Here is a 24,535-nt window from a genome sequence, read left to right as displayed (position 1 = left end):
TCGTCTGTTCGTATGCGCTGTGTTTCGCTCGGCGCCAACTCACGTCCGCCCGGCCATCTCGCGGCCACGCCTTCAGTGAGAGGGAGCATCGAGTACACTCTAAACACAGCCACGTTTGTTCTGTTGGATGCGAGTCATCCGGCAGACGCATCGAGTCACCTCAGTTGCAGATCAGAACGGGTAGAAAAGCTACTTCTACGGAGCGTCGTAGTTCACGTAGTTAAACTTCACCAGGAATCAGCACCACTTGATGCACGTATCCTCAGATTTTGTGCTCACTGATTGAAACAGCCGTTTGAATAACTGTGTTGTATGTGGTGGTGTCATGCGTTCTTTGATGATGTATACATGCAGGTTATAGTGTGCAATGATGCATCGTGTGACTGCTGTAAACTGTTGCAATCATTAAAATATATTTTACGAGTTCGCGTTGGGAGTATATCGTACAAGAAGCTAAAAAAACATCACCATGCAATAGTAGTAAAAACACCCAATGGTCTTCCACTAGAAAATTCGTGATTGTCTGCCAGTAGTTCAAGTTCGCACCAACCTGGCTACTGATCCTGACGTTCAAATGACCGCCTGGCTTCGGCCTGGGCGTGGCTTTCGTTGTGGACACGAGGTCGTGAAGTTCTCGGTGTCGCCGAATGTCAATTTCCGTTCGTAGCGTTTGCGTTGTCTGCGGTTACACATAAAGGATCACGCTGACAAAGCACGTGGTGATCTCCACCGACGAAATGGGGTACGCATCGCGGTCTCCGCACGTGAGAGATAGGCTTCGGTTGCTTTTGGTGCTACTTGGCACTTCTGTGTGGAGCCGTTGCAGGATCCACTGCTGCAACCCCAAAATAGCAAAGTCACGAGCAATAAATATGGTCATGTATTGCAAAATAGGTAGCAATTACCCCCTAAACATCGGTCTGTATTCTACATTTACCTCAGCTTACCATAGACCCTCGCGAGAAAGCGTGTAAGCACTTTCACCACGGGAGAAGATCAGTCCGGCATGCGTTTAAGTAACTGCGAAACGCATCCGCGCCCAATAACTGCATTTGGGTGCATTTTAGTGTCGTTGCTCATTACGTAAGTTGTTCAGTGCACTAGCGAGGAGCACTTTTCACATGGATAGGACAGTAGTATTCGCCTTATTCCTCGGAGAAAAATCAGGAAAATGGAGTTACAGTTGGGTTGATATTTCGGCAGCGTGCCTTTATCGAAACAGTAGCAGAAATGCACACTTCTGCCTGATTTTTCTCCGAGAAATACGGCTAATAATGCTGTCTTATCTACGTCGCTCATCACTTTTAATTCCGTCCAGCGTTTAACAGATCCGATCCCGCTCAAGAAACACATCAATGTGGCGTGAAAGCTAATTCAGCCCATGCTTCTCGTTACCAACTGAAACAACACACAAAGCACCTAGAACCGTTTTCGGTCATGCTCTTTGTACTAATTGGTCTCACGCGCTATGCTGTACGTCTTTTAGGTTACGAATCTTCTCCCATGTAGAAAGCCTAAACGCTCCCCTGACTCAATATACTACTATGGTTCATGCATTACTACACGCTTTCCGACATTACGCAGTTGCCCCACATGGCGGAATTAGCCACGAGAAGAGCTGTCTTGTGGCTGACCCCTCATCTCGTAACGTTCATCTGGACAGGATCCGCGCCGCGCGGACCGACGAGACCCTCTAGTGCCAACCATCAGCCCCTGCCCCGCCGGCCCCGGTCACAGGTCAGCCCCGGTCACAGGTCAGCCGCGGTCACAGGTCGGCCCCGGTCACAGGTCATCGACGGCCACAGGTCAGCCTCAGGACAGGTCAGACCCGGTCACAGGCCATGCCTAGCCACAGGTCAGGACCGGTCACAGGTCATCAACTGTTACAGGTCGGCCCCAGCACAGGTCAGCCCTGGTCACGGGTCAGGCCCGGTCAAAGGTCAGCCCCAACGAATGTCAGCCCCGGTCACGGGTCAGGCCAGGTCACAGGTCATCAATTGTCACAGGTCAGACCCGGCCACAGGTCATCAACGGTCACAGGTAAACCCCGGTCACAGGTCAGCCCCAGCACAGATCAGACCCGGTCACAGATCAGCCATGGTCGCGGGTCAGCCCAGGTCACGGGTCAGCCCAGGTCACAGGTCAGCCTAGAACAGGTCAGTCCCGGTTACAGACCAACCTCAGCACAGGCGCCGCCCCAGTATGGACGGGCGACACCCCACGACCCCAGCGCCGGCCGCGACCGCCTCAGCCGCTGTAGAGCTCCTCCACCTCTGTCCGGTACTTGTCCATAATGACCTTGCGGCGCATCTTGAGCGTGGGCCCGAGCTCGCCGCCCGGTATGGAGAACTCGCCGGACAGGAGGCGCCACTTCTGAACCCAGCAGGCGTGCGACTCGGCTCGCTCGTTGGCGGCCGACACCCCCTTTTGAATGTCGGCCCGGTACTGTCGGAGACCACACGCGGGTCACAGGGGTGCGGCAGACACCCGTCGGAGTGGTGCGGCAGACAGCAGTCAGAGGGGCGCATCAGACATCGGTCAGTGGAGCGCGACAGACACCTACCAGAGCAGTGCGGCAGACACCGAACAGAGGGGCACATCAGGGGCCAGGCAGAGGGGCGCGTCCGACAGCGGTTAGGCAGAGGAAGGAGGGGGGCGACACTGAACAGTGGTGCCCGACACGCTGGTGCCCACACTACGAATCGGTCCCAAGGACAACTCCACGCTGCAACAATGCCTTCCCTATGCGGAGGTCTATTAGCACCAGGGACGGCGACTCCACACTAACTGAGACGGCTGGACGTCCAAGAGCCACAGTCCATCGGGCACAGTTGTGGGCCAGAGGCAGAGTTGAGTCAGCTGTTTTGGCTGCAGTCAGTGAAAAGTCGGCTCAAACATATATGTTGACCCCTTCTTGTTATTTTGGCAGCCCTATGTCCACCAAATGGAACACGGTTTATTTCACAACATCACGAATCGCGCGCGCGCGCGCACGCATGCACGCACGCACGCGCGCGCGCACGCAAGCACGCACACGCACACGCTCACGCACAGAGAGAGAGAGAGAGGGATATATATATATATATATATATATATATATATATACGCGGGCCTTTATGCAGCGCCTAGTGGTTTATCTCGTATACGACCATCAGCGGAATTGGCTCCATCGGAACATCTTCTGGAATCCGACCATATCTACTGGAGTCGGAAACTGAACCAACAAAAAACTGCAGCGCCACTCGTCATTTGAGTCGGGAAAAGCCACATGCACTGCGCACTAGAATCTAAATCGATTCCGTGGAGGTCGACTAACACACAAGTTCACTTACAGCGTACCGCGCACCACCAGCCAATATGTGATCACGTCTTCGCATCAGAAGCGATCGCTCCCAAACACTTGCCTGGTCCAGAGATTTCAGCGCGCCAGAGGCAGTGGTGGCCTGCACCCCTCGGTCGGCCAGCCACTCCCTAGCCATTGGCTGCAGCTTGTCAGTGGCCTCACCGGTGTCAGGGTCCATCTCCACCTGGCGACAGGATGACAATGGCGTCACACGCAGCAGCGACACCAACGTCTTGCGATGACGTCACCCGAGAGGGCGGAAAATGTGTTTACTGTACACAGTGCACGGGAGGAACAGCACGGATAGCTCACCACTGTCCCATATTCACATTCGCAGCCTGCGAAGCACGTACTTCGCTGGCTACACACGGGAGATCGGTAGCACTGCTTGGTCAGGTCGGGTCAGGTCATGTCAGGTCAGGACCGTGGTTAAGGTCAGGGCGCTTCTAAAGGCACGCCTGGGAGCGGCGCAGGGAGGCGAGCGAGCGTCTGAGGTGGAGCCGACCAGATGGGCCTGACCGTAGTGTCAACTGGGCTACACGCTAGGACCAGTCCACCCATCAGCGATCGCGACAATATGGCGGCGCTATTTGGGTTTGCGACGCCCGGGTTCGCCGAGCTGGACTTCGCCGGCCAGCCTGGTGGCCAGCGCAGGCACCGCCAGGTTCCAGCAGGGTAAGCGCCCCAGCTGTCCTACGGCGAGCGATAAGCGCCCCAGCTGTCCTACGGCGAGCGACAAGCGCCCCAGCTGTCCTACGGCGAGCGATAAGCGCCCCAGCTGTCCTACGGCGAGCGATAAGCGCCCCAGCTGTCCTACGGCGAGCGATAAGCGCCCCAGCTGTCCTACGGCGAGCGATAAGCGCCCCAGCTGTCCTACGGCGAGCGATAAGCGCCCCAGCTGTCCTACGGCGGGCGATAAGCGCCCCAGCTGTCCTACGGCGGGCGATAAGCGCCCCAGCTGTCCTACGGCGAGCGATAAGCGCCCCAGCTGTCCTACGGCGGGCGATAAGCGCCCCAGCTGTCCTACGGCGAGCGATAAGCGCCCCAGCTGTCCTACGGCGGGCGATAAGCGCCCCAGCTGTCCTACGGCGGACGATAATCACCCCAGCTGTCCTACGGCGGGCGATAAGCGCCCCAGCTGTCCTACGGCGAGCGATAAGCGCCCCAGCTGTCCTACGGCGGGCGATAAGCGCCCCAGCTGTCCTACGGCGGGCGATAAGCGCCCCAGCTGTCCTACGGCGAGCGATAAGCGCCCCAGCTGTCCTACGGCGGGCGATAAGCGCCCCAGCTGTCCTACGGCGGACGATAATCACCCCAGCTGTCCTGCAACAGGTGATAAGCGCCCCAGCTGTCCTACGGCGAGCGATAAGCGCCCCAGCTGTCCTACGGCGAGCGATAAGCGCCCCAGCTGTCCTACGGCGGGCGATAAGCGCCCCAGCTGTCCTACGGCGAGCGATAAGCGCCCCAGCTGTCCTACGGCGGGCGATAAGCGCCCCAGCTGTCCTACGGCGGACGATAATCACCCCAGCTGTCCTACGGCGGGCGATAAGCGCCCCAGCTGTCCTACGGCGAGCGATAAGCGCCCCAGCTGTCCTACGGCGGGCGATAAGCGCCCCAGCTGTCCTACGGCGGGCGATAAGCGCCCCAGCTGTCCTACGGCGAGCGATAAGCGCCCCAGCTGTCCTACGGCGGGCGATAAGCGCCCCAGCTGTCCTACGGCGGACGATAATCACCCCAGCTGTCCTGCAACAGGTGATAAGCGCCCCAGCTGTTCTACGGCGGGCGATAAGCACCCCAGCTGTCCTACGGCGGGCGATAAGCACCCGATCCGGTTGCTTACGACCATGTGGAAAGCGGCTTGTGGCTTTGTTGTTTTTCTTTGGAAGGGGGGGGGGAGGAGGGGCTGTCACTCTTATCCTTGGGGCACGTTTTCACATGCTCCACGGATATCGGTGACGCAATCACTTGAATGCTTCGTCTACATGACGAATGCTTGCCTTGAGGGTGAAGAGGGCGCTGAGGAACTTGCGCCGGTCACCGACCACCACGCAGTTGCTGACGAGGGGCAACTCCGACTTTATGGCCTCCTCGATGGCCACCGGCGCAATGTTCTTCCCGGCCGCCGTGATCAGGAGCTCCTGATGGGAAGAAAGTCGGGAGGAAGAGTTAGCAAAAGCACTGCAGGCTGGACAGTTCGAAACACTGACCGGTCAAGAACACGTCAGGCACTTATGCAATCCCAGTCACGTTCTGCTGCGTGTTCGCGTCCAACGCAGGTATGAAGCTGTTACACTGGCCGCCGATTCTTATACCGCTTGCATCTTACAGTGGCTGTGACACTATTAAAACCACGGCGTTTTGGCTGGAGTCGATCTAACATGTCACTCGCAAAGCGATCCCTCCATTGAAAACCAAGCTTACTCAACAATCTCCAGCATCCATCGTTAGCAAGCTGTTGGCTACTTGAACCTGTCGAAGAATACATAATGCATACTTATTTCGTTTTTCTACCCGGGTTTTATACATATCTAAGCGCATCGCAAGACGTGCCCAATCACCCCCTTTTCCCACCTTGATCCTGCTCGTGATGAAGACGTACCCAATCACCCCCTCTCCCACCTTGATCCTGCTCGTGATGAAAACGTACCCAATCACCCCCTCTCCCCACCATGATCCTGCCCGTGATACATACGTACTCAGTCATCCCCTCTCCCCACCTTGATCATGCCCGTAATATAGATGCACCCGGTCCCTCCCCTCTCCCCACCTTGATCCTGCCCGTGATGAAGACGTACCCGATCATCCCATTTACCCTCCTTGATATTACCAATGATGTAGCCCAACCCAGTCATCCCTCTCCTCACCTTGATCCTGCCCGTGATGTGGACGTCTCCAGTCCTCCCTCTCCTCACCTTGATCCTGCCGGTGATGCGGACGTCTCCAGTCCTCCCTCTCCTCACCTTGATCCTGCCGTGATGTGGACGTCTCCAGTCCTCCCTCTCCTCACCTTGATCCTGCCGGTGATGTGGACGTATCCGTCCGAGTCTATCCGGCCCACGTCTCCAGTCCTCAGCCAATCATCGTCGTCGATCGTCTCCCGCGTGGCGTCCTCACGGCCCAAGTAGCCCATGAAGATGTTGCGGCCCCAGTGCAGGATCTGTTCGGAGGATGAGCAGCCGCCGTGGTAAGACGTCAATAGGCGTGGCCAAGATTATGGAAGAAGTCCGCCATGCACCTAGCAATAAGGAGGCCAAGCTACGCAGCGCACACTACAACTAATAAGGCAGATTGTACGCAACATGTCGGCGGAGCCTGCACCTTGTGCCGCAATCCTTGCGACCAGACGTGAGCCGCAACAAACGCCCCCGGAGCCCAGCTTCGAAGGCTCTGGAGATCGACTCGCAAGCCCGCCTATAGAGACTGTCCGCCTCCGGCAGTGCAGTGACGTCATCGCCCCCCCCCCCCAGCAGTGCAGTGACGTCATCCGCCCCCGACAGTGCAGCGACGTCATCCGCCCCCAGCAGTGTAGTGACGTCACCTCTCCGTTCCCCTGCTCGTCCGGATCGAGGATCTTGACTTTGCAGCCGATGAACTCGCGCCCGATGCTGCCCAGCTTGAAGCCCTTGTGGTTGTTGATGGTGCAGGGGCCGCAGGTCTCGCTCAGTCCGTACATCTGTGGGCGGGGCAGCCCAACCCGGCTGTGATCGGGAGCTAGCAGCCCAACTCGGCTGTGACCGGGAGCTAGGGGGTCATGGCCCCGTAGCAAATGTGAAATTGGACTTCGTCACTGCGGTTTCTTTTAGGACTTTGTCACACAAGAACTACAACTAGTTCTTCGTCACGGAAAGGCTGGCGAGGAGGTTTCAGGAGGCTTCAAGGGTTGTCATCCTGGTATTTAAAAAAAAAACCTTGACGGGGAGCACGCATGCGACCTCCCTGGTAACAGGACAAAGGCAAACGTGTGTTCCCAAACGGGGCAACAGGACAAAGGCAAACTCTAACTGTTTCCAGCATTGAAACGCAGACTGGAACCTTGCAATGCGATGTGAGCGTCCGGGTCACGCACAATGCACGCACATGGCCGACAGCGAGATGCCGGCGGTCCCCCTGTCCGAGTGGGCGGAGAGGGGGAGGGGGGCGTGTCTCACCTCGAATATGGGGATGTTGAGACTCTGGACGAACGCCATCACGTCTGCCGAGATGGGCGCGGCCGAGGTGCCCGCGTGCCGCACGCGGTCCAGACCGATCTTCTCGCGCACCTTGCGCAGCATCAGGTCGGCCACAGTCAGGCTCCACGGCACCGGCGTGTCGATGTCTCTGGAAATGGTGACGCTGGGATTATGCCCGTGGACGCAGGACAGGTGGAATGGTGCCTCTGGGAACAACGCAGGCGGGTTAGAGAGATCCGACCACTCTGGATCTCAGCTCAGCACCAGAAGGACTCACTTGCCCGGAAACGAACTTTTACCATCGATACACATTTGTTATGCGAGCGAGCTCATGATATAAAAAAAAACTTGTGCCGCATTAACTTTCGCCCAAGATAGACTTCTGCTGCACGAACTTTTGCCCAGGACGAGCTTCATGCGGGCAAACTTTCACGAGACAGACTGTTGCCCTAGATGAACTTTTATCCCACGATCCTTTGCCCATACGAACTATTCCCCGACGAACTACTGTCCCACCAGCCTTTGCCAAACAGACTTTTGGCCCGGAGACCATCCAGCCCCGTTCCTCTTCCGGATCACGGGAGCAGCCCGAGGAGCCACTCCCACGTCAAGCTCTAGTCGTGAACGGCCTGTACAGTTTCAGACCCGACCCAGCTGGGCACCAGCTCGAAGCAAGATCGGAGCAGGGACTCATCAGACCCGACCCAGCTGGACGCCAGCTCGAAGCAAAATCGGAGCAGGCACTCACTTCTCCTTGAGGCTCCAGTAGTGGGACGCCTGAGCCCGACACCAGTTGAGCAGGGTCATTCTGAGTCCGCCGGACGACAGCGCCGCGCTGAACTTCTCGTACATCTTCTCGTAGATGCGCGGCACCCCCAGGAACAGCGTGGGCCTCACCTCGCAGAGCGTGGCTATGAGAGAGCCCTGCGGTACACCACACTCGGTGACCACAGTGGCGCGGTCCGTGCTTTCCAAAAAGCGCGGTGAGCCTCGCCACAGATCCAAGCTACACTCATGCAGGCACGCAGCGCAAATTTTCCTCAGGCGTGGAGAGGAAGCAGACGTCAATTTTTTCTTCAAAATCGTGAGTATTTGGACCAAATGCCTGGGAAACCACCCAGTATCTAGCGTAAATCTCTTAACTCCGTGTGAGGGGTGCCCCTTATCTCTTCTCTTGACTACGTCTCCGAACTTCATGAGATCCGCTGTAAATAGCTCAGCAGTCCCCAATGAAAACATTACCCCCCTCTCCCCCCAGCCACATTTATACGCACCGCGACGCCCCTTGGGGGCGTCACGGGATCGATCTCGACGAGATCAGGAGATCCACCTTGAGAACGTCGTGGGACCAGCCTCGACGGGGTCAGGGACTCACCTTGAGGGCGTCCGGTTGGGCGAAGTAGACCGTGCAGCCGGCGCGCAGGCACGCGTACATATCGACGATCTGTGCGGCGCCGTGGCACAGCGGCAGGTACGACACCATGGTGTCCTCGCCGTCCAGGTAGTTGGCGCACGCGGCACCGTGCTCGGCCGTCCACGTGTAGATGTCGTGGCTGATCATGACGCCCTTGGGCTGGCCGACCGTGCCCGACTGCGGCAAGGAGCACGGCGGCGGAGGATGTCAAGCGGCGGTCCACGCGCGGCAGTCGGGGGCACAGCGCTGCCGTTGTAGCGCGAGCTGTCTCGTCCCGTGTGACGTCATGTGACCGTTCAGACGTCACTTCACGCTGATCACCGTGACGTCACCACACCGAAAATTGTGCCCGGCTGTCCCAAGATCCCAGAGCGTCCGGCGTTACTGGTTTGGACACGGAGGCCTCATATGAAGTCCCTCTGCCAATGGTCGCACTTTGCGGCGGATGCCCGGAGCATTAACTGATACTCTCAATGCCCCGGTGCGACGCAGGCAGCTACGTCGTTAGGGAAAAAAGCAAACTGGACTATGACCACAGATGTTGGGTAACTGCGATCTAATTTGTTTCTATGCAAACCAATAGAACATGCATACGTGTGATCCTTCCTATAGAGAACTAGCCGTGGTTCAGTCCGACCAACGTCTGTGGAGGTCACACCCCTGGCACTGCCACTTCGAGCTTTCAAGGAGCACGTCTGGGTCACTGCACTTGAGCCGATGTGTTTGTATTGTTCATCACACGGATTGATCGTACATTGATCACACACATTGATCACACGATTGATCGACAGATCACTGCACTATCATGTGTGCGAAAGGCAACAGCGTAGCGCGAGCACTAGAGCACCAGTCATGGTTCCGTCGCGGCATCTGTCAGTGATGACGTTGCAACCAGCGCAACATTGAGGCGCGGGCAGTGTCCACAGCAAAACTGTCCACATGGCTGGGTCACCAGAGTCCTGTCCTCAGAGCACGAGCTATTCACATGGCTGAGTCAATAGAGTCCCGTCCTCAGAGCACGAGCTATCCACATGGCTGAGTCACCAGAGCCCTGTCCCCAGAGCACGAGCTATCCACATGGCTGAGTCACCAGAGCCCTGTCCTCAGAGCACGAGCTATCCACATGGCTGAGTCACCAGAGCCCTGTCCCCAGAGCACGAGCTATCCACATGGCTGAGTCACCAGAGCCCTGTCCCCAGAGCACGAGCTATCCACATGGCTGAGTCACCAGAGCCCTGTCCCCAGAGCACGAGCTATCCACATGGCTGAGTCAACCAGAATCCCTGTCCCCAGAGCACGAGCTATCCACATGGCGGTCACCTGAGCCTGTCCCCAGAGCACGAGCTAAATCCACATGAACTGGTCACCTGAGTCCTGTCCTCAGTATCAGAGCTATCCACATTACTGGGTCACCATAGCCCTTCCCCAGAGCACGAGCTATCCACATGGCTGAGTCACCAGAGCCCTGTCCCCAGAGCACGAGCTATCCACATGGCTGGGTCACCTGAGTCCTGTCCTCAGATCACGAGCTATCCACTTGGCTGAGTCACCAAGGTCCTGTCCTCAGAACGCGGGACGCTTCACTCTCACAGAACGGCCTGGAACGTCTCACAGAGGCAGTCCGCGAACCTTGCCCAACACAAAAAGCGCGGCGGAGCGCGAGTCGCCGGAGCGTCCGGTCTGGCGCGCACGCGGCACGGCCTGGCAGCTTACCGTGTAGATGACGGAGCAGCAGTGGTTGACCGCAATGCCCCGCAGGCGTTCGGCGAGCAGAGCCTCATCGCAACTGGCCCCGGACGCCATGAACTCCTCCCACTGCAGGCAGGGAGATGGCAAGGGTCAGCCGGGCCCCTCCGGGGATGCCAGACGTCCCTCACTGCGACAGTCGCGCCCTTGCTGGGGCCGCAGACCTCACGGCCACAGCTGGGATCTGCACCGAGGTCACTGTTGTCCCTCACAGTCACAGCGGCAGTCTGCATCAAGGCCACTTTTGTCCCTCGCAGCTACAGTGGGAATCTGCACCGAGGTTACTGCTGACCCTCGAAGCCACAGAGGGAGTCTGCACCACGGTCACCGTTGTCCCTCACATTCACAGTGGGAGTCTGCACCAAGATCACTGTTGTTCCCCACAGATACAGTGGGAATCTATACCGAGGGCACTGTTGTTCCCCACAGCCACAGTGGGAGTCTGCACCAGGGTCACTGTTGTCGCTCGCAGTCACAGTGGGAGTCTGCAACAAGGCCACTGTTGTCCCTAACAGTCACAGTGGGAATCTACGCCGAGGGCACTGTTGTCCCCCACAGCCACAGTGGGAGTCTGCACCAAGATCACTGTTGTTCCTCACATTCACAGTGGGAATCTGCACCGAGGTCACTGTTTTCCTTCACAGTCACAATGGGAGTCTGCACCAAGGTCACTATTGTCCTTCACAGACACAGGACTCTGCACTAAGGTCACTGTTGTCCCTCACAGACACAGGAGTCGGCACCAAGACACTGCAGGAGACTGAATCAGCCAAGGCCTGGAAAAACATTGAACGGCATGCTGGTAACTAACTACCGCTCTAGAACTGTTTAAAGGTCTCCGAAGCGGGTCCAATGGCACCAAATCAGTGGGGAGGTCTGTCACGAACCCGGCACAGGCACACGAACCAGGAACCAGACCTGAACACAGGTCTATCTCTATCCACACCCATGTACACCATTCCTCACATACTTTTCATCTCCAATGGCGCAGCGTACTCCGACGATACAACCTCCCGCATCACAGCCAGCTGAACATCCCCCAGCGGACACCGTGGTGACAACAGAAATTTGGGAGGCAACTTCAGCTTAGGGGGTTCGAGCAGCCCTCAAGCCTCGGTGGTCACTTCAACCATTTCGCAGGGGGAGGAGGGGGTCCTGGGAGCCGTAGAGGCTCCTGGCTGCGCCACCGGCACTGTCTGGTACGACACAACCCTGGCCTGTCGTGCTCTGACGCGGCCCGACCTGACCTTCCGACCTGATCTGACCTGACCTTCCCAGCACTGTGTCGAGCAGCGTGTTCATACTGACCGAAAGGACGCCGGCGCCTGCCGGCCGGCCCGTACCTGACCTTCCCAGCACTGCACCTAGCACCGTGTTCATACTGACCGAAAGGACACCGGCGGCGGCCGGCCGGCCCGTGTACTGCACGATGGTCTTGAGCTGCGGGCAGTTGTCCTTGACCTCGAGGATCCGCTGCAGGTACTTGTCGTTCTCCACCACGACCATGGTGACGTTGGTGTTGGTCAGGTAGAACTGGCACGTCGCCGAAGAGGAGGTCGTGTACATGCCGGTCGACACGCCGCTGTGAAACCGAAGGCATGTCTAAACAAGCGCACGTCTGTGCAAAACACATGCACAAGCCAGCAACAGGCATTTTGTATTTTACGCTCGTTAAGTTATCTGCTACGCAAAAAGGTTCTCGGGTTTTGAACATTAACACAAACACAGCTCGCTCGATCCTCCAGTCTGACTGCGGGAGACCGGCAGCCGAACGCGCGGGCTGACCGTCCCACAGTACCACGTCACCGCCTGTTACAAGCCCCCCCCCCCCCCCGGTCACACCAGACAGCCGCCGGCGACGCAGGTCACGCGTCGCGGAGAAACCCCAGCGTGTTGACTTCCCATGACATGCAACGTAGTGAGGTGAGTGGTCTGGGTGCGCGGATTACACTCGTGGGACACAGATAAAGTGTCAACGGCAGACAGCTGAGCTCGAGGGTGGACGTTCCTGAATCGGTGCACTCAAGTGTCGCGGTCTCCGTGTCAAGGGCAGTGGACTGATATCTTATGTCTGCGGACGTACGGTAGAGCGCGTGGTGATCAGGGTAGAAGGCCATGCGGTCTTGTGGACTGGCAAAAACTAGTCGGAGGGCGTCCGTAAATTACGGTACGCGTGGTGGAGGGGGAGGGCCTGCTGGCTTTGGGCAGTTCGCTTCCGTGCACCGCACGCTGTTGTGGCCGTAGCGCATTTCAGGACAGCGGCTCCGACACCAAAGCACCACACGGGGCCGCTCTGTCACCTACCCAGCCATAATGGCGCCCATGTTGGCCACGAAGTACTCGGGGGCGTTGAAGCCCATGATGGCGACGCCGTCGAACGGCTGCAGCCCCAGCTGGATGAAGGCCCTGGCCGCCGTGCGCACCTGCTCGTAGTACTCGCCGAAGGTGGTGCTCTGCCAGCGGCCGTCCCGCTTCACGCAGAGCGCGCTCCGGTCCGGCCATCTGCGGCACGGCGCGGAAGGCAGCAGTCAGAGGCCAGCCGTCCGAGGTCAGCGGTCAGAGGTCATCAGTTAGCGATCAGGGGTCATTAGGCAGCGGTCAGAGGTCAGCAGTCAGCAGTCAGAGATCAGCAGTCAGCAGTCAGAGGTCAGCAGTCAGAGGTCAGCAATCAGAGGTTAGAGGTCAGCAATCAGAAGTCAGAGATCAGCGGTCAGCGGTCATCAGTCGGCGGTCAGCGGTCAGTGGTCAGCAGTCAACAGTCAGCAGTCAGCGGTCGACGGTCATCAGTCAGTGGTCGGCGGCCGGCGGTCAGCAGTCAGCAGTCAGCGGTCAGCAGTCAGCGATTAGCAGTCAACGGTCAGCGGTCGGCGGTCAGGGATCAGGTCAGCAGTCACCGGTCAGGGGCCAGAGGTACGCAATCATAGGTCAACAATCAGAGGTCAGCTGTCAGCGGACGGAGATTAGGGGTCAGGAGTCAGCGGTCAGGAGTCAGAGGTCAGAGGTCACCGGCCACCCCGCCGGCCCGCTCAGGGACGCGTCGGCGGTCACTCGGCCCGCCCGGGTCGCGAGCAGCGCGGCCTGCGCGGCGGCTGGCGGGGAGGTGATCTGGTCTGCGACCAGACTCGAACAAAGTGCACTCAGTTTACAGGGCAAGACGGTGCACATTGAACACGTACTTTGAACGTTTTCTTAAAGGGTGGTGTACTTGTCTTTCTGGAATAACTGCCCGCTGGAAAATATCCATAACGAATGGAATATATTTCACATGCTATTCGAATTTGTGAATTGTGGTGCTAATACACATACGGGTGCTTAGTGCGCAATTTTGCAAATAACAATATAAGTTCACTGCATCGCATAATTTCAAAGTCGTTTCGCAATCAACATGTTATAAAAAGGTCGACAGCTTAAGGAATGCCGGAGTCTACCGCGGTAAAGGCCTCTCATGTTCGATGGGCGTCATATAAGCAAAGATGATAACTTATCAGATTCCAACAGAAACCGGCGCGAGATAGCGATTCTACTTGATTCTGCTCTGCTGCTCTGCTCTCCTCTGCTTGATTCTGCACTTGTCAGAAACGTTAAGGTCGCGATGCAATGACTGGTACCAAACTACGATCATCAACAGCAAACTATTTCACGTGGCGGTGGTACGCTGTTAGCAGTTCCCGCCAATCACATTGCAATTGGTAATAACACGCGGGTTCTTTCCTAGTTCACTGTCTTGTCATCCGCGGGAAAAAACAAAATATCAGGTCCTTGCCTTTTAAAGGAAAAATTCCATATTTGTATGTGGTTTTGAAATGAAAAGTCATATTAGACATTTTGATGCGGCGCACGGCCACGCGCTTCTTAAGACCTAAATCCCTCTGGTGCCTGAACTTAAAGGCCGCACAGATATGGGAGAGTAACTGTGGGTGAGTATTTCATGGTCAACTTGACATTCTTGACGTCGCAGTAACGCTATTTAAATCCTGGCATTCCATGAACCATGTGTCGATCAACGCCACTAAAAATATAACGATCAAACCGTTAATATATGACATTTGTGAGCACGGCGTCCAGACATAATGGGATTAAATTGGCTCGCATCAATGATGTGCAAGGTACGATGACGTAATAAAAAAATGACGTACCGAGGAGCACATTTACCAAACAGAGAAATTCTATCGTTTAGAGCAGTCTTTGGTACCAAAAATATGCCAGTAGTTATAAGTAAACTTGTTTAATCATATCTCACGATTACTTCAAATTCTCCAAATGTGAAACGTTCTCTTTAACATGTAGCACCTCTCTCTTACAACTAACCACTGGCTGCAGTGTAAGTTCTAAACAAAGGCATGCGTCGTTTATTCATTTCTAGCAGCGCATTTTGACGGAGACGTGTTCACCAATGTCAAGTGAGGGGCTCGAGTGGAGAACGCATACATACATAAACATGCTTTCTCGGTTCAGTCTCAGTGCGCACGATTGATGCCGGATAGCGAATTTGACAGGCACTTGTCTGCCTGGTGCGTGAAAGCCATACTGTAATAAAACAAAAAGCGGCCGGTTACAGAAAAGAAAAAGAAGAATAAGTTGAAACGGTTTGGATCTGCACGATTTGACAGCATGTTACGTCAAACCTGCAAATATGTTTTACTCACGTCGACGACATCAAAGCATCTTTGAGTTATCAGAATGATCACCCAAGCCTATAAGCCTGAGACGCGTCATGATTAGCCTCAGACGCGACACCGCTGCATGTTTTAGGCTATAGCAAACCATAGCTCCGATGTACCTGCCTCTATGGTCCGCCATGCCTCGCAGCGTAGAAATAATGTCCTTGTTATATGTATCGTAGGAGACGAGTGCACCATGCCGCTTGAACCCACATATCATCTTATGACCCTATAACTAAATGGATGGCGGGCACGAGTCGAGCCACACCGTGACCCTAGCCAGGGGGGGGGGGGGGGCGGGACGGGGCGGGGAAGTGTGACTGGCGGGAGTCGCCCCTGCACTCTCGCTCCAGGCGAGGGAGACGTAGAAGACGAGAGATGGCAAGCCTCTCCCTCTATTTGACTCCTCCTTTAACTGATATCGAATCACAACCAGTGATGTGTCATGCCAAGGAAACCCAGCCATGTCTGGCTTCAGCCCTTGAGGCTGCTAATCTGTGACTGCGCAGACTGACTACACTCAGTATTTGGGCGGGCCAGGGTGAAACGAAGCGTCACCGACTCACCTTTCGGCCGTCGTCCTGAGAAGGCTGGGCACGCTGACCGGCTTGGTGTTGGCTTCGAAGTCGTCCGGCACCCTGGTCTTGACGGCGCCCTTGATGACGTGCGTGTAGCGCTGCTCGCTGGGGACCACCTGGTCCGGGCCTGCGGGCAGCGGCGGCGTCAGGCTCCGGTCAGGGGGAGGCCGGTCGGCCACCTGGCTGTAGCGCTACTCGCTGGGAACGACCTGGTCCGGGCCTGCGGGCAGCGGCGACGCCAGGCTCTGGTCAGGGGGAGGCCGGTCGGCCACCCGGCTGTAGCGCTACTCGCTGGGGACCACCTGGTCCGGGCCTGCGGGCAGCGGCGGCGCCAGGCTCTGATCAGGGGGAGGCCGGTCGGCCACCCGGCTGTAGCGCTACTCGCTGGGAACGACCTGGTCCGGACCTGCGGGCAGCGGCGACGCCAGGCTCTGGTCAGGGGGAGGCCGGTCGGCCACCCGGCTGTAGCGCTACTCGCTGGGAACCACTTGGTCCGGGCCTGCGGGCAGCGGCGGCGCCAGGCTCCTGTCAGGGGGAGGCAGGTCGACCGACCCGGCTGCTCGACTGGCCGCTGGACCAAGCATGTCACAGCACGACCTATGAAGTGCGGTGCTGATAATGGTGCGCACCTTTTCTATATAAACGCATTTATCCCAGGAGAAATTTGTTGGCGCCGTCCGACCCGCTGCACTGATGACTTATCTGTCACCCTACGCGTTTTGCGTGGTTACATCTTCGCACACGCATACGCAGAAACACCCGCAACATCAGTTCCTTGTTTCTGGTTTCAGAACCAGGAAGAACCCGGAAACCGATTCAATATCAAGCACACACACGCACGCACGCACGCACGCACATACGCACACACGCACGCACGAACGCATATGCACGCGCGTCCGCACACGCATATACGTGGGCGCGTGATCAATCATCTTCATGTTTTAAACAGTGCCGTTTTTCTAACGCTGCAGCCTTTATCCGTGAACGTTTCCATTGACCAATCAAGCTGTCTATTAAGTTTGGCGTCTCTGATTGATGAGCCCTGGTCTTATGTCCTACCTAACTCGACTGTTTTTTTCAAAGCTCTTTTACCATGCACAATTTTGCCACCCCCTTGACCATCCGACACATCCGTGCCATGATGATAGACGTGATGATGGCTAACAAAATACGTGCACACACCGGCTTATCAATACAGACACAAATCTAACACAAGCCACAAACCCAGCAAGAAGCAGAATCCAACACTGTATGGTGAAGGGGTTACCAGCAAGCATCCGTATCCAGCTGGCCACTGAGCCGAGGGACCCGGCAAGAACCAGAAACCGCCTTGGAATATGCATAGGGATCCATCCAGCAAGAGAGAGAAGAGCCATTCCGGAATCACACCGAGAGATCCAACGAGATCCAATATCCAGCCTGGATCATGACCGAAGATATGGCAAGATACATGATCCAGCCTGGAACTATGCCGAAAATTCAGCAAGAACCTAGATCCAGTACAAAGTCAGGGGAACCAGCGAGCACCAGGGTTTTACCTACAGTTACTGCCAGGAACCTGCATAGAACCACACGGTGCACTTATGTGACGCGCAGCGTACAAGAAAATGCTGCCGAAAATATGCACGGTATTCAGACGACATGTATTTAGTAGTAGCTAATTGCCAAATAGTACCATGAGTTTGTCTTTACGAATGAGCCACTCAGAAGCAGGCCCCGGGATCTGAGGTTAAGTGAGTGAGCAAATCGGAACCAAAAACAAAGATCTGGCGTTTGTGAAGAAGCGATAGGAACCTGGAACCAGGCTTTGGTCTTTGTACAGGATCTAGCAAAAACCAGGACCAAGATCCTCGTGTTCGCTAAATAGCCAGAGGGTACCTCAAACCGGGGCCTCGTGTTCGTTGCATAACCAGAGAGTAACTCAAACCAGGACCTCGTGTTTCTTAAATAACCAGAGGGTACCTCGAACCAGGACCTCGTGTCCGATACATAACCAGAGGGTACGTAGAACGTGAGCCTCGTGTTCGTTAAATAACCCGAGGGTACCTTTAACCAGAGGCTGGTGTTTATGCAGAGACTTAAGGGAACCAAGAACCAGAGCCAATGAGATCCAGGAGCCAGAGTCCGGAGCTTGCAAAAAAGAAAACAACAGAAAACAAAAACGCAGAAGCAAAACAAAGGGATGCAGAAACCAAAGGCTGGTGTTTTCGAAAGAGCTAGCCGATCCAGGGTCTAGCTTTCATCAGGGGGAAAAAGGAACGAGGAACCGAAAATGAGGGCCAGGTAAATCGTATTGTTAAAGCATGAGACTCTTGGGAACGTAGAATACGCCATTTGCTCTAAAAATACTAATGAAGTCAAATGGTTCGCATTTTTTTAAAACAGGGACGAGGCGCACGTCGTCACGCCCTTTATGGAGCACCAGCGTTGGCCATATTGGCGCTCAGGGGCCATGGAACAACCGGGGATCGGGCCCGGGCTCCGAGTGAGGGTCCGACGCGCTAGTCACTCGGCCATTGCGACCCTGGTGGTTCGAACTATAGTTTGGATAAGGGCCTGAATTAAATACCAGATTTCTTCCACGAGTGTCAAACAACCTGCGCCACGACGAAAACTAGTTACCAAGATGATTTATTTTAATATTTTACGTTTCATGACGAGCGGCCCAGTTCTAAAAGAGTTCCGACATAATTTGTAGCTGAAATAAATGTATAATGAAGGTTTCATCCCAGAAAGGAACCCTGTTCAATCCCTTTAAAGGCCATCACGCTACCTTCTCCCGTCAATGTCCGTTTTCCCGTAAATTGGAACACGTTGAAATTTTAGGCTGGGCGACCAAGCGACGCACGCTACGCCAGAAGTGTTTCACCCCGGCGTCATTTCCACGGTGCTGTGTGGACATCGGCGCCGAGGGTACTATGTTAAGACCTGACACCAAGATTGCTCAACCCTCGTTGACATCTGCTTTGATTGTGCCGTCCACAGCGTGTGCCTTTGTCGCGTCTTCCGCCCGGTGCGCAGAAGTCTGTGGTGAAGAATTTCGAAGAACCTCCCGACTCCCTCCTCGCTGAGAGGGAGCCGGGACAGCGCTGCCCCAACCACCCTCCTCGCTGGGAGGGAGTCGGGAGAGCGCTGTCCCAATCACCCTCCTCGCTGGGAGGGAGTCGGGAGAGCGCTGTCCCAGTCACCCATCTCGCTGGAGGGAGTCAGGAGAGCGCTGTCCCAGTCACCCTTCTCGCTGGAGGGAGTCAGGAGAGCGCTGCCCGAACCATCCTCCTCGCTGGGAGGGAGTCGGGAGAGCGCTACCCCAGTGACCCTGCTCGCTGGGAGGGAGTTGGGAGCGTGCTGCCGGAAGGCCGGGCGCCGCCAATAAACAAGGCGGGGCGAGCGCCAGGCCCGGCGGAGTGCAGGGTCCGATCCGACCGACAGCCAGCGGTCACACTGCGACGCGATCTGTACAGAGATAAATACCACATACCGGCGCCAGCTGAGCCAACACAGACAGCCCGTACTCACGACAGACTCGCCGCCCGAGCGTCGCAGTCTCCCGCTGCGCTGGGAGGCCACGTCAGCAGCTTGGGTTCGCGCGTGCGGCCCGTGGCGGTGATCTTCCGGAAGTGAAACAATGCCATGCTGGTGGGAAGCGGCGTACATAGTGGGAACTCCGGCCAGTGGTCTGCGTCCCCGTGCGTTTAGTTGGTAACAACATTAATTATGAAGTTTCCATACCATGCGTTGCTTACTGACCAGGGGCGGCGCCAATGATAGGGGGCAAATTTTTCCAAGCGGCCTCCTGAATAACATGGGGCTTGCTCACGGGGAAGGGGGGGGGCACCGGTGGCGCCGGCTACCGGTGACCCCATCGACATTTTTACCATATGTATCAATATCCATGAGAGTAAAAGCCGACGACGAAACAATCCTGAGCAGAGGTCTTCTGTTATTGGAGGGGGATTCCACATCCAGCAAAAGGGCTTCCCTACCCCAAGACTCCCATCTCTCAATATTTCTCTCCTTCCATAAATGACAATCATGCAAAAATAGCCTCATAATCCAGAACAAAATCCTTCCGATCAAAAAGGGTCCTCCAAATCCGACAAAAGGCCTCCTTTTCCCGAACAGGTCACCGCCATTCGGGGCAGTGGCTCTCTGACGCATGAGAGGGGCCTCGCGGTCCAGAATAAGGCCTCCTGATATAGCGGTGATGTCTTCTCACCCAAAAAGATAAGACGGCAAACAGGGACCATTAGATCATAACGGAGTTACCCCAGTCGGTAACAACGGATCTCTTTAGTACAAAATGGAGATTTCTGATCCACAAAACGGGCCTCTTGACGCGGAAAAGTCTTTTCAACTCGATGTAGTACCAGCTAGTTCAGTTATGGGGATCTCCTTCAACTTACTTGGCAGGACATGCGAAGCTACAAAACCTTCATCTCGAGCAAAACAATTACTCCGAGCGGGCAAAAGCATACCACTATGCCCACTCTAACTCCCCCGTCCTGTTCCCCCTGCGCTGCTCCGGTTGCTAGCAATGCTCAACCTCATGTTTTCCGAGTCGATAAAAAATGTCCGTCTTTATCTGGCTTTCAGCGCCAAAAATTGACCCTGGTTACACTCACCATTGTTGTACTCATTTGACGACATACTGTTCCGGACACCTGCAAAAAGACCATCATTAGAAAAAGTGCAGAAATGCGGAACTGCCTTTTCCTCAGCCAGGCCAAGCCCAGCGACTGCTTCTTTAAACAAAACGGCTCATAGTAACAGGTGGCGGCATATTTACGATATGGCTATCGTTGAGGAGGTCATTAACCGCAAGTCAACAGAAGCGCGAGGGGCATCGCTGACATGAGACATCGGGGACATCACTGACGTGGGACGCGCGGGGCATCACTGTCGTGAGACACGAGGGGCATCACTGTCTTGATACACCAGGGACATCGCTGTCGTGAGACACGAGGAGCACCACTGTCTTGATACACCAGGGGCATCGCTGTCGTGAGACACGATGGGTATCACTGTCGTGAGACACGACGGGCATCACTGTCTTGATACACCAGGGGCATCGCTGACGTGAGACACGACGGGCATCGCTGTCTTGATACACCAGGGGCATCACTGACGTGAGACACGAGGGACATCGCTGACGTGAGACATCAGGGGCATCATTGTCGTGAGACACGAGGGCATCGCTGACGTGAGACAGGAGGAGTTTAACCACAATCAATGCGGAACGAAACACACGAAGGTCTACTGTCGTAGGCGTTACATGCATAGCTGTACAAGACCAACCAATCGACGCTTTCGTCCGTGACATAGCCCAGCCCCTTCCTTCTGTTTATTCACTTGATGAGGCACAGCAAACTGCGCTGTTGCGACACGCACTGGAAGCTGCGGTTCCTAGACAGTGTTACGACACGCTGCCAGTACCACGATTTGGAATGCACCCACAGCGACGGTGTATTCCAACTACCAGGAGCTTTTCAATCCCAATGCTTTCCCCCAAAAATCATCATTTTGTGGCCCAGCCCCGTTTTCACTTTGAGATCACACGTTTGACCACCATTTTGGGCGAGATGCTGGCTCGCGGTTGTGATCTACTTCCAGTCAGCTGGACCTTTGCTGCGATGCGAAGCAAACTGCGCAAACCACCCAGAGATGCGGTCACCCTCGCTGCCACTAGAGCGTCAGCAACGCCGCACCTGCGCCCTCCCTCTCGTCGCCTCACCTCTCACCGGGCACCCACAGTCACCGCCACGCGCCCCTCCTCACGCGCCGTACGCAGCGCGGCACTGCCACTGCGCCGCGGCGGAAGCAGAGTCCGACGACCAGATGACCTCGAAACGCGCTACCATTGGCGGCCGGCCGGCGCGTCACGGTGCTCGTCCCGCGGACGGGCGCGGCGCGGCGGCCCGTTCGCGGGTGGGACGGTCGGGACTCCAGATACAGCTCGATGGGGGCTGAGGCCAGTCTGATAGCGGGTGTCGCATGGCGCGTGCAGGCGAAGGCTGGGGACAATCTTCGCCGCTCAGACAACATGATCTTGTGGAGGTCTCAAGTAGCATAGGCATACTGGTTTTGATCGCGTTGGGTGCAGCGAGAGGTCATTTGGAGCGTGTCTCTCTGCTGAGTGTGTAAAATTGCCAGATGTCCGACTGAACGCCTCGAAGATCGCTCGGAAAACACTCGGAGAACGCTCGGAGAACCCGGCTGTTTGTCAGCTGCGGCCCACCCGCTGCCAACGCCCTTAACAACTCCCGGGACATCAGCGGCCGGTTCCATGGCCAGGGTTGGCCGTCGTGTGCCGCCCCGGACTGCGGAATGCGTGAGACAGCGAGCCCCCCAGAGGCCGCTGATCGCACGCGATGCGAGCGGCGTCGACGGATGCCATATGCGGCAGAAAAGACAAGTGTGCCGAGCCGCCTCGCCTATCTACCTGCGGAAATCGCCGAACTGTGTATTATGAGCTGTGGGATCCACGAGGGTCTCGTGGTATTCAGCTGAAGCCGTAGGCCGAGTGGTGTTTTCGAGGTCACCGGCCCGGCTCTACCCGACCCCGCCGTCACGCTCTCGAGAACCCAAGCGGGTCAGCGCAGCTTTCACCAATGCGAAGCGTTATTCTATAATAGTTGTACGACCTGAATTGTTATACCCTGACGTGGAGCGAGATGTGCTGACATGTTATATAGGAATTATTAGGTCCTGCTTGGTCGGATGGGCGTCTCCTTTGAGATCGAAGCATCGTCATGATCCACCTTCCCCATTCGATCAACAATGAAAGGACAAGAATCGCGACAAGTCAAGTCGCGGCGACAAATTCTTAAATTGTAACAACCTGGAGAACATGGGCCTAGACGAGGTCCAGACCTGGACCACCCAGCGCCGCAGTGATGTGCTTATATATTCTGATCGTTACTGCTGACGGAGAGAGAACGGACTATCAATTTTCCAAAGTTTTGGTCAGTGAGCACAGTCCAGATCACCACGCGCCACGCGCCGCCGTACTTGCGCAACTGATGCATGCTCGGGACGATTTTAAGGATGCATAACAGAGCTCAGCAGCCAGAGCGAAGGGAGACGCGAAACTAACGGCACCGTATAGGTAAATGATGGAGCTACAACACACGACTGGATCTCAGGGCTATTCAACCCATAATGTAGATGATCATTAATCACAAAGATCGTCAAAAAATGTTAGTTTCAACGCCAGCAATCGTCGGTAACCAAACGGAGAGAGCAATGTTGATGTTGCTGGACGTCTGGCACGCATATCGTATATTCGTATTCACATAAGACTATGTCTGTTACTTAGGGCTTCACGTTGTCGAGCCATGCTCTGTTTGTTATGGAGTGAGGCAAGGAGGAATAGTATCACCGTGGTTGTTTGATGTGTATATCACCGTTTAACACACATGCAGGGTTGGGGTACGATGCAGGAGAGAAATAAATTAATCGCGTGGTGTATGCGGACAACATCGCGCTCATAACACTGTCTGTAAGTGGGCTGAAAGGTGGCCTAAGCGTCCGCGAGGATTTTGATCATGCACATGACATAGTATTCAATCCTTCAAAGGAACGATATGGCATTGAAATGAAAAAGCTTACGTCCACACAAATATGACCTTTTGCTCTAAATGGGATTCCGATTGAAGAGGTCACCAACACCGCGCATCTCGGACATGCAGTTAACAACTAGCTGTCAGATGGCGATATCACTTGTCAACGAAGAGAACCATACGCTGAAGACCACACACTTCTTCGAAGGTTTAAGGCTCATCACACAACAGAGAGACCACACACTGTACAGAGATACACGCACACACATAGACACACAGTTTCAGTCGGTAAGTCAACGATTTACAATAGTCGAGAGTGCCTGGCGCGAGGGGGCGCGAACGGCCGCCGCAGGCACCCGGTTCCACGCGGCGACGGCGCGGCACGAAAAGTGGCGCTGGCTGGCGCTCAGTCGGACGCGTGGCATTTATAGCGAGCCGCCAACGCCCAAAACAGCCCGAGTTTGGCGTTGGGAAGACTCGGCGCATGTTACGTATAGAGTACGCAGAGCACTGGGAGATTCGGGGACGTGCAGTGCCCTGTACACCTTTAGGCCGCCCCGGTGGTGCTCAAGATTCGCGACGCTACGCCAGCCGAGTGCCTCCAGAACGAGTGAAATGTGATCGCTGCGGCGGACACCACTCGGTAGCCTGGCAGCGAAGTGCGTCACCCTTTGCAGCCTGTCTAGGTGACGCTCAGCCGCTCCACCCCAGTTGGACAGGCGGCAGAAGATGTGGGGGAAGACGTGGATTTCGTCAAGGAACTTCAAAACCTCAGGAGTGGAGTGGTGTCGGATTTTGAACAGGTATAAGAGGGTTGTATTACAGCGTCGAACGAGAGAGGAGATGAGGGGTTACCAGGTGAGGTGGTGGTCGAGGAGTTACACGGTCCTTTCACTGAGGGTGATGGATGAATGTTAGTGCCGGAGATGGTAATGTGGAAGTTGCTGGTCTTTGTGGTAGAGGGTTTGTTGCCGATCAGTATGAAGTCTGTCTTGTGGTTCATTTTAAGGGTTTTTGGCTGAAACCAGTTTTGAAGGCACTGATTGGATTACTCGACACGGGCTT

General features: G+C 55.8%; 1 protein-coding gene across 1 annotated transcript; it reads right to left on the bottom strand.

Annotated features, from left to right (window-relative positions):
* Nucleotides 1-865: 865 nt before the first annotated feature.
* On the bottom strand, nucleotides 866-21,720 carry LOC119105765 (long-chain-fatty-acid--CoA ligase ACSBG2). Its single transcript, XM_037229267.1, has 14 exons — nucleotides 21,643-21,720; nucleotides 20,534-20,572; nucleotides 15,900-16,038; nucleotides 12,977-13,174; nucleotides 12,059-12,254; nucleotides 10,640-10,741; nucleotides 8,888-9,103; nucleotides 8,261-8,436; nucleotides 7,492-7,660; nucleotides 6,882-7,016; nucleotides 6,351-6,500; nucleotides 5,341-5,481; nucleotides 3,405-3,527; nucleotides 866-2,445 (listed from the first exon to the last, which is right to left on the bottom strand). Exons 2-14 carry the CDS (start codon nucleotides 20,556-20,558, stop codon nucleotides 2,248-2,250), a joined length of 1,968 nt encoding a protein of 655 aa, XP_037085162.1. The 5' UTR covers nucleotides 20,559-20,572; nucleotides 21,643-21,720; the 3' UTR covers nucleotides 866-2,247.
* Nucleotides 21,721-24,535: the final 2,815 nt, after the last annotated feature.

Source organism: Pollicipes pollicipes, unplaced genomic scaffold (genome assembly GCF_011947565.3).
Source record: "Pollicipes pollicipes isolate AB1234 unplaced genomic scaffold, Ppol_2.1 Scaffold_6138;HRSCAF=7277_pilon_pilon_pilon, whole genome shotgun sequence".
Lineage (NCBI taxonomy): Eukaryota > Metazoa > Arthropoda > Thecostraca > Pollicipedomorpha > Pollicipedidae > Pollicipes > Pollicipes pollicipes.
Note: the sequence above shows the minus strand (reverse complement) of the source record. Positions and strands in the feature narration are given on the sequence as shown.

Bases quoted from the DNA above. Each gene is read 5' to 3' on its own strand.
- LOC119105765 (XM_037229267.1), bottom strand. From the start codon at position 20,558: ATGTCGTCAAATGAGTACAACAATG. The intron at 7,017-7,491 runs GTGAGACACGCC...CCCCGCCCACAG, and splicing joins TCAACATCCCCATATTCGAG to ATGTACGGACTGAGCGAGAC. The intron at 2,446-3,404 runs GCAAGTGTTTGG...GGTCTCCGACAG, and splicing joins CGCTGAAATCTCTGGACCAG to TACCGGGCCGACATTCAAAA.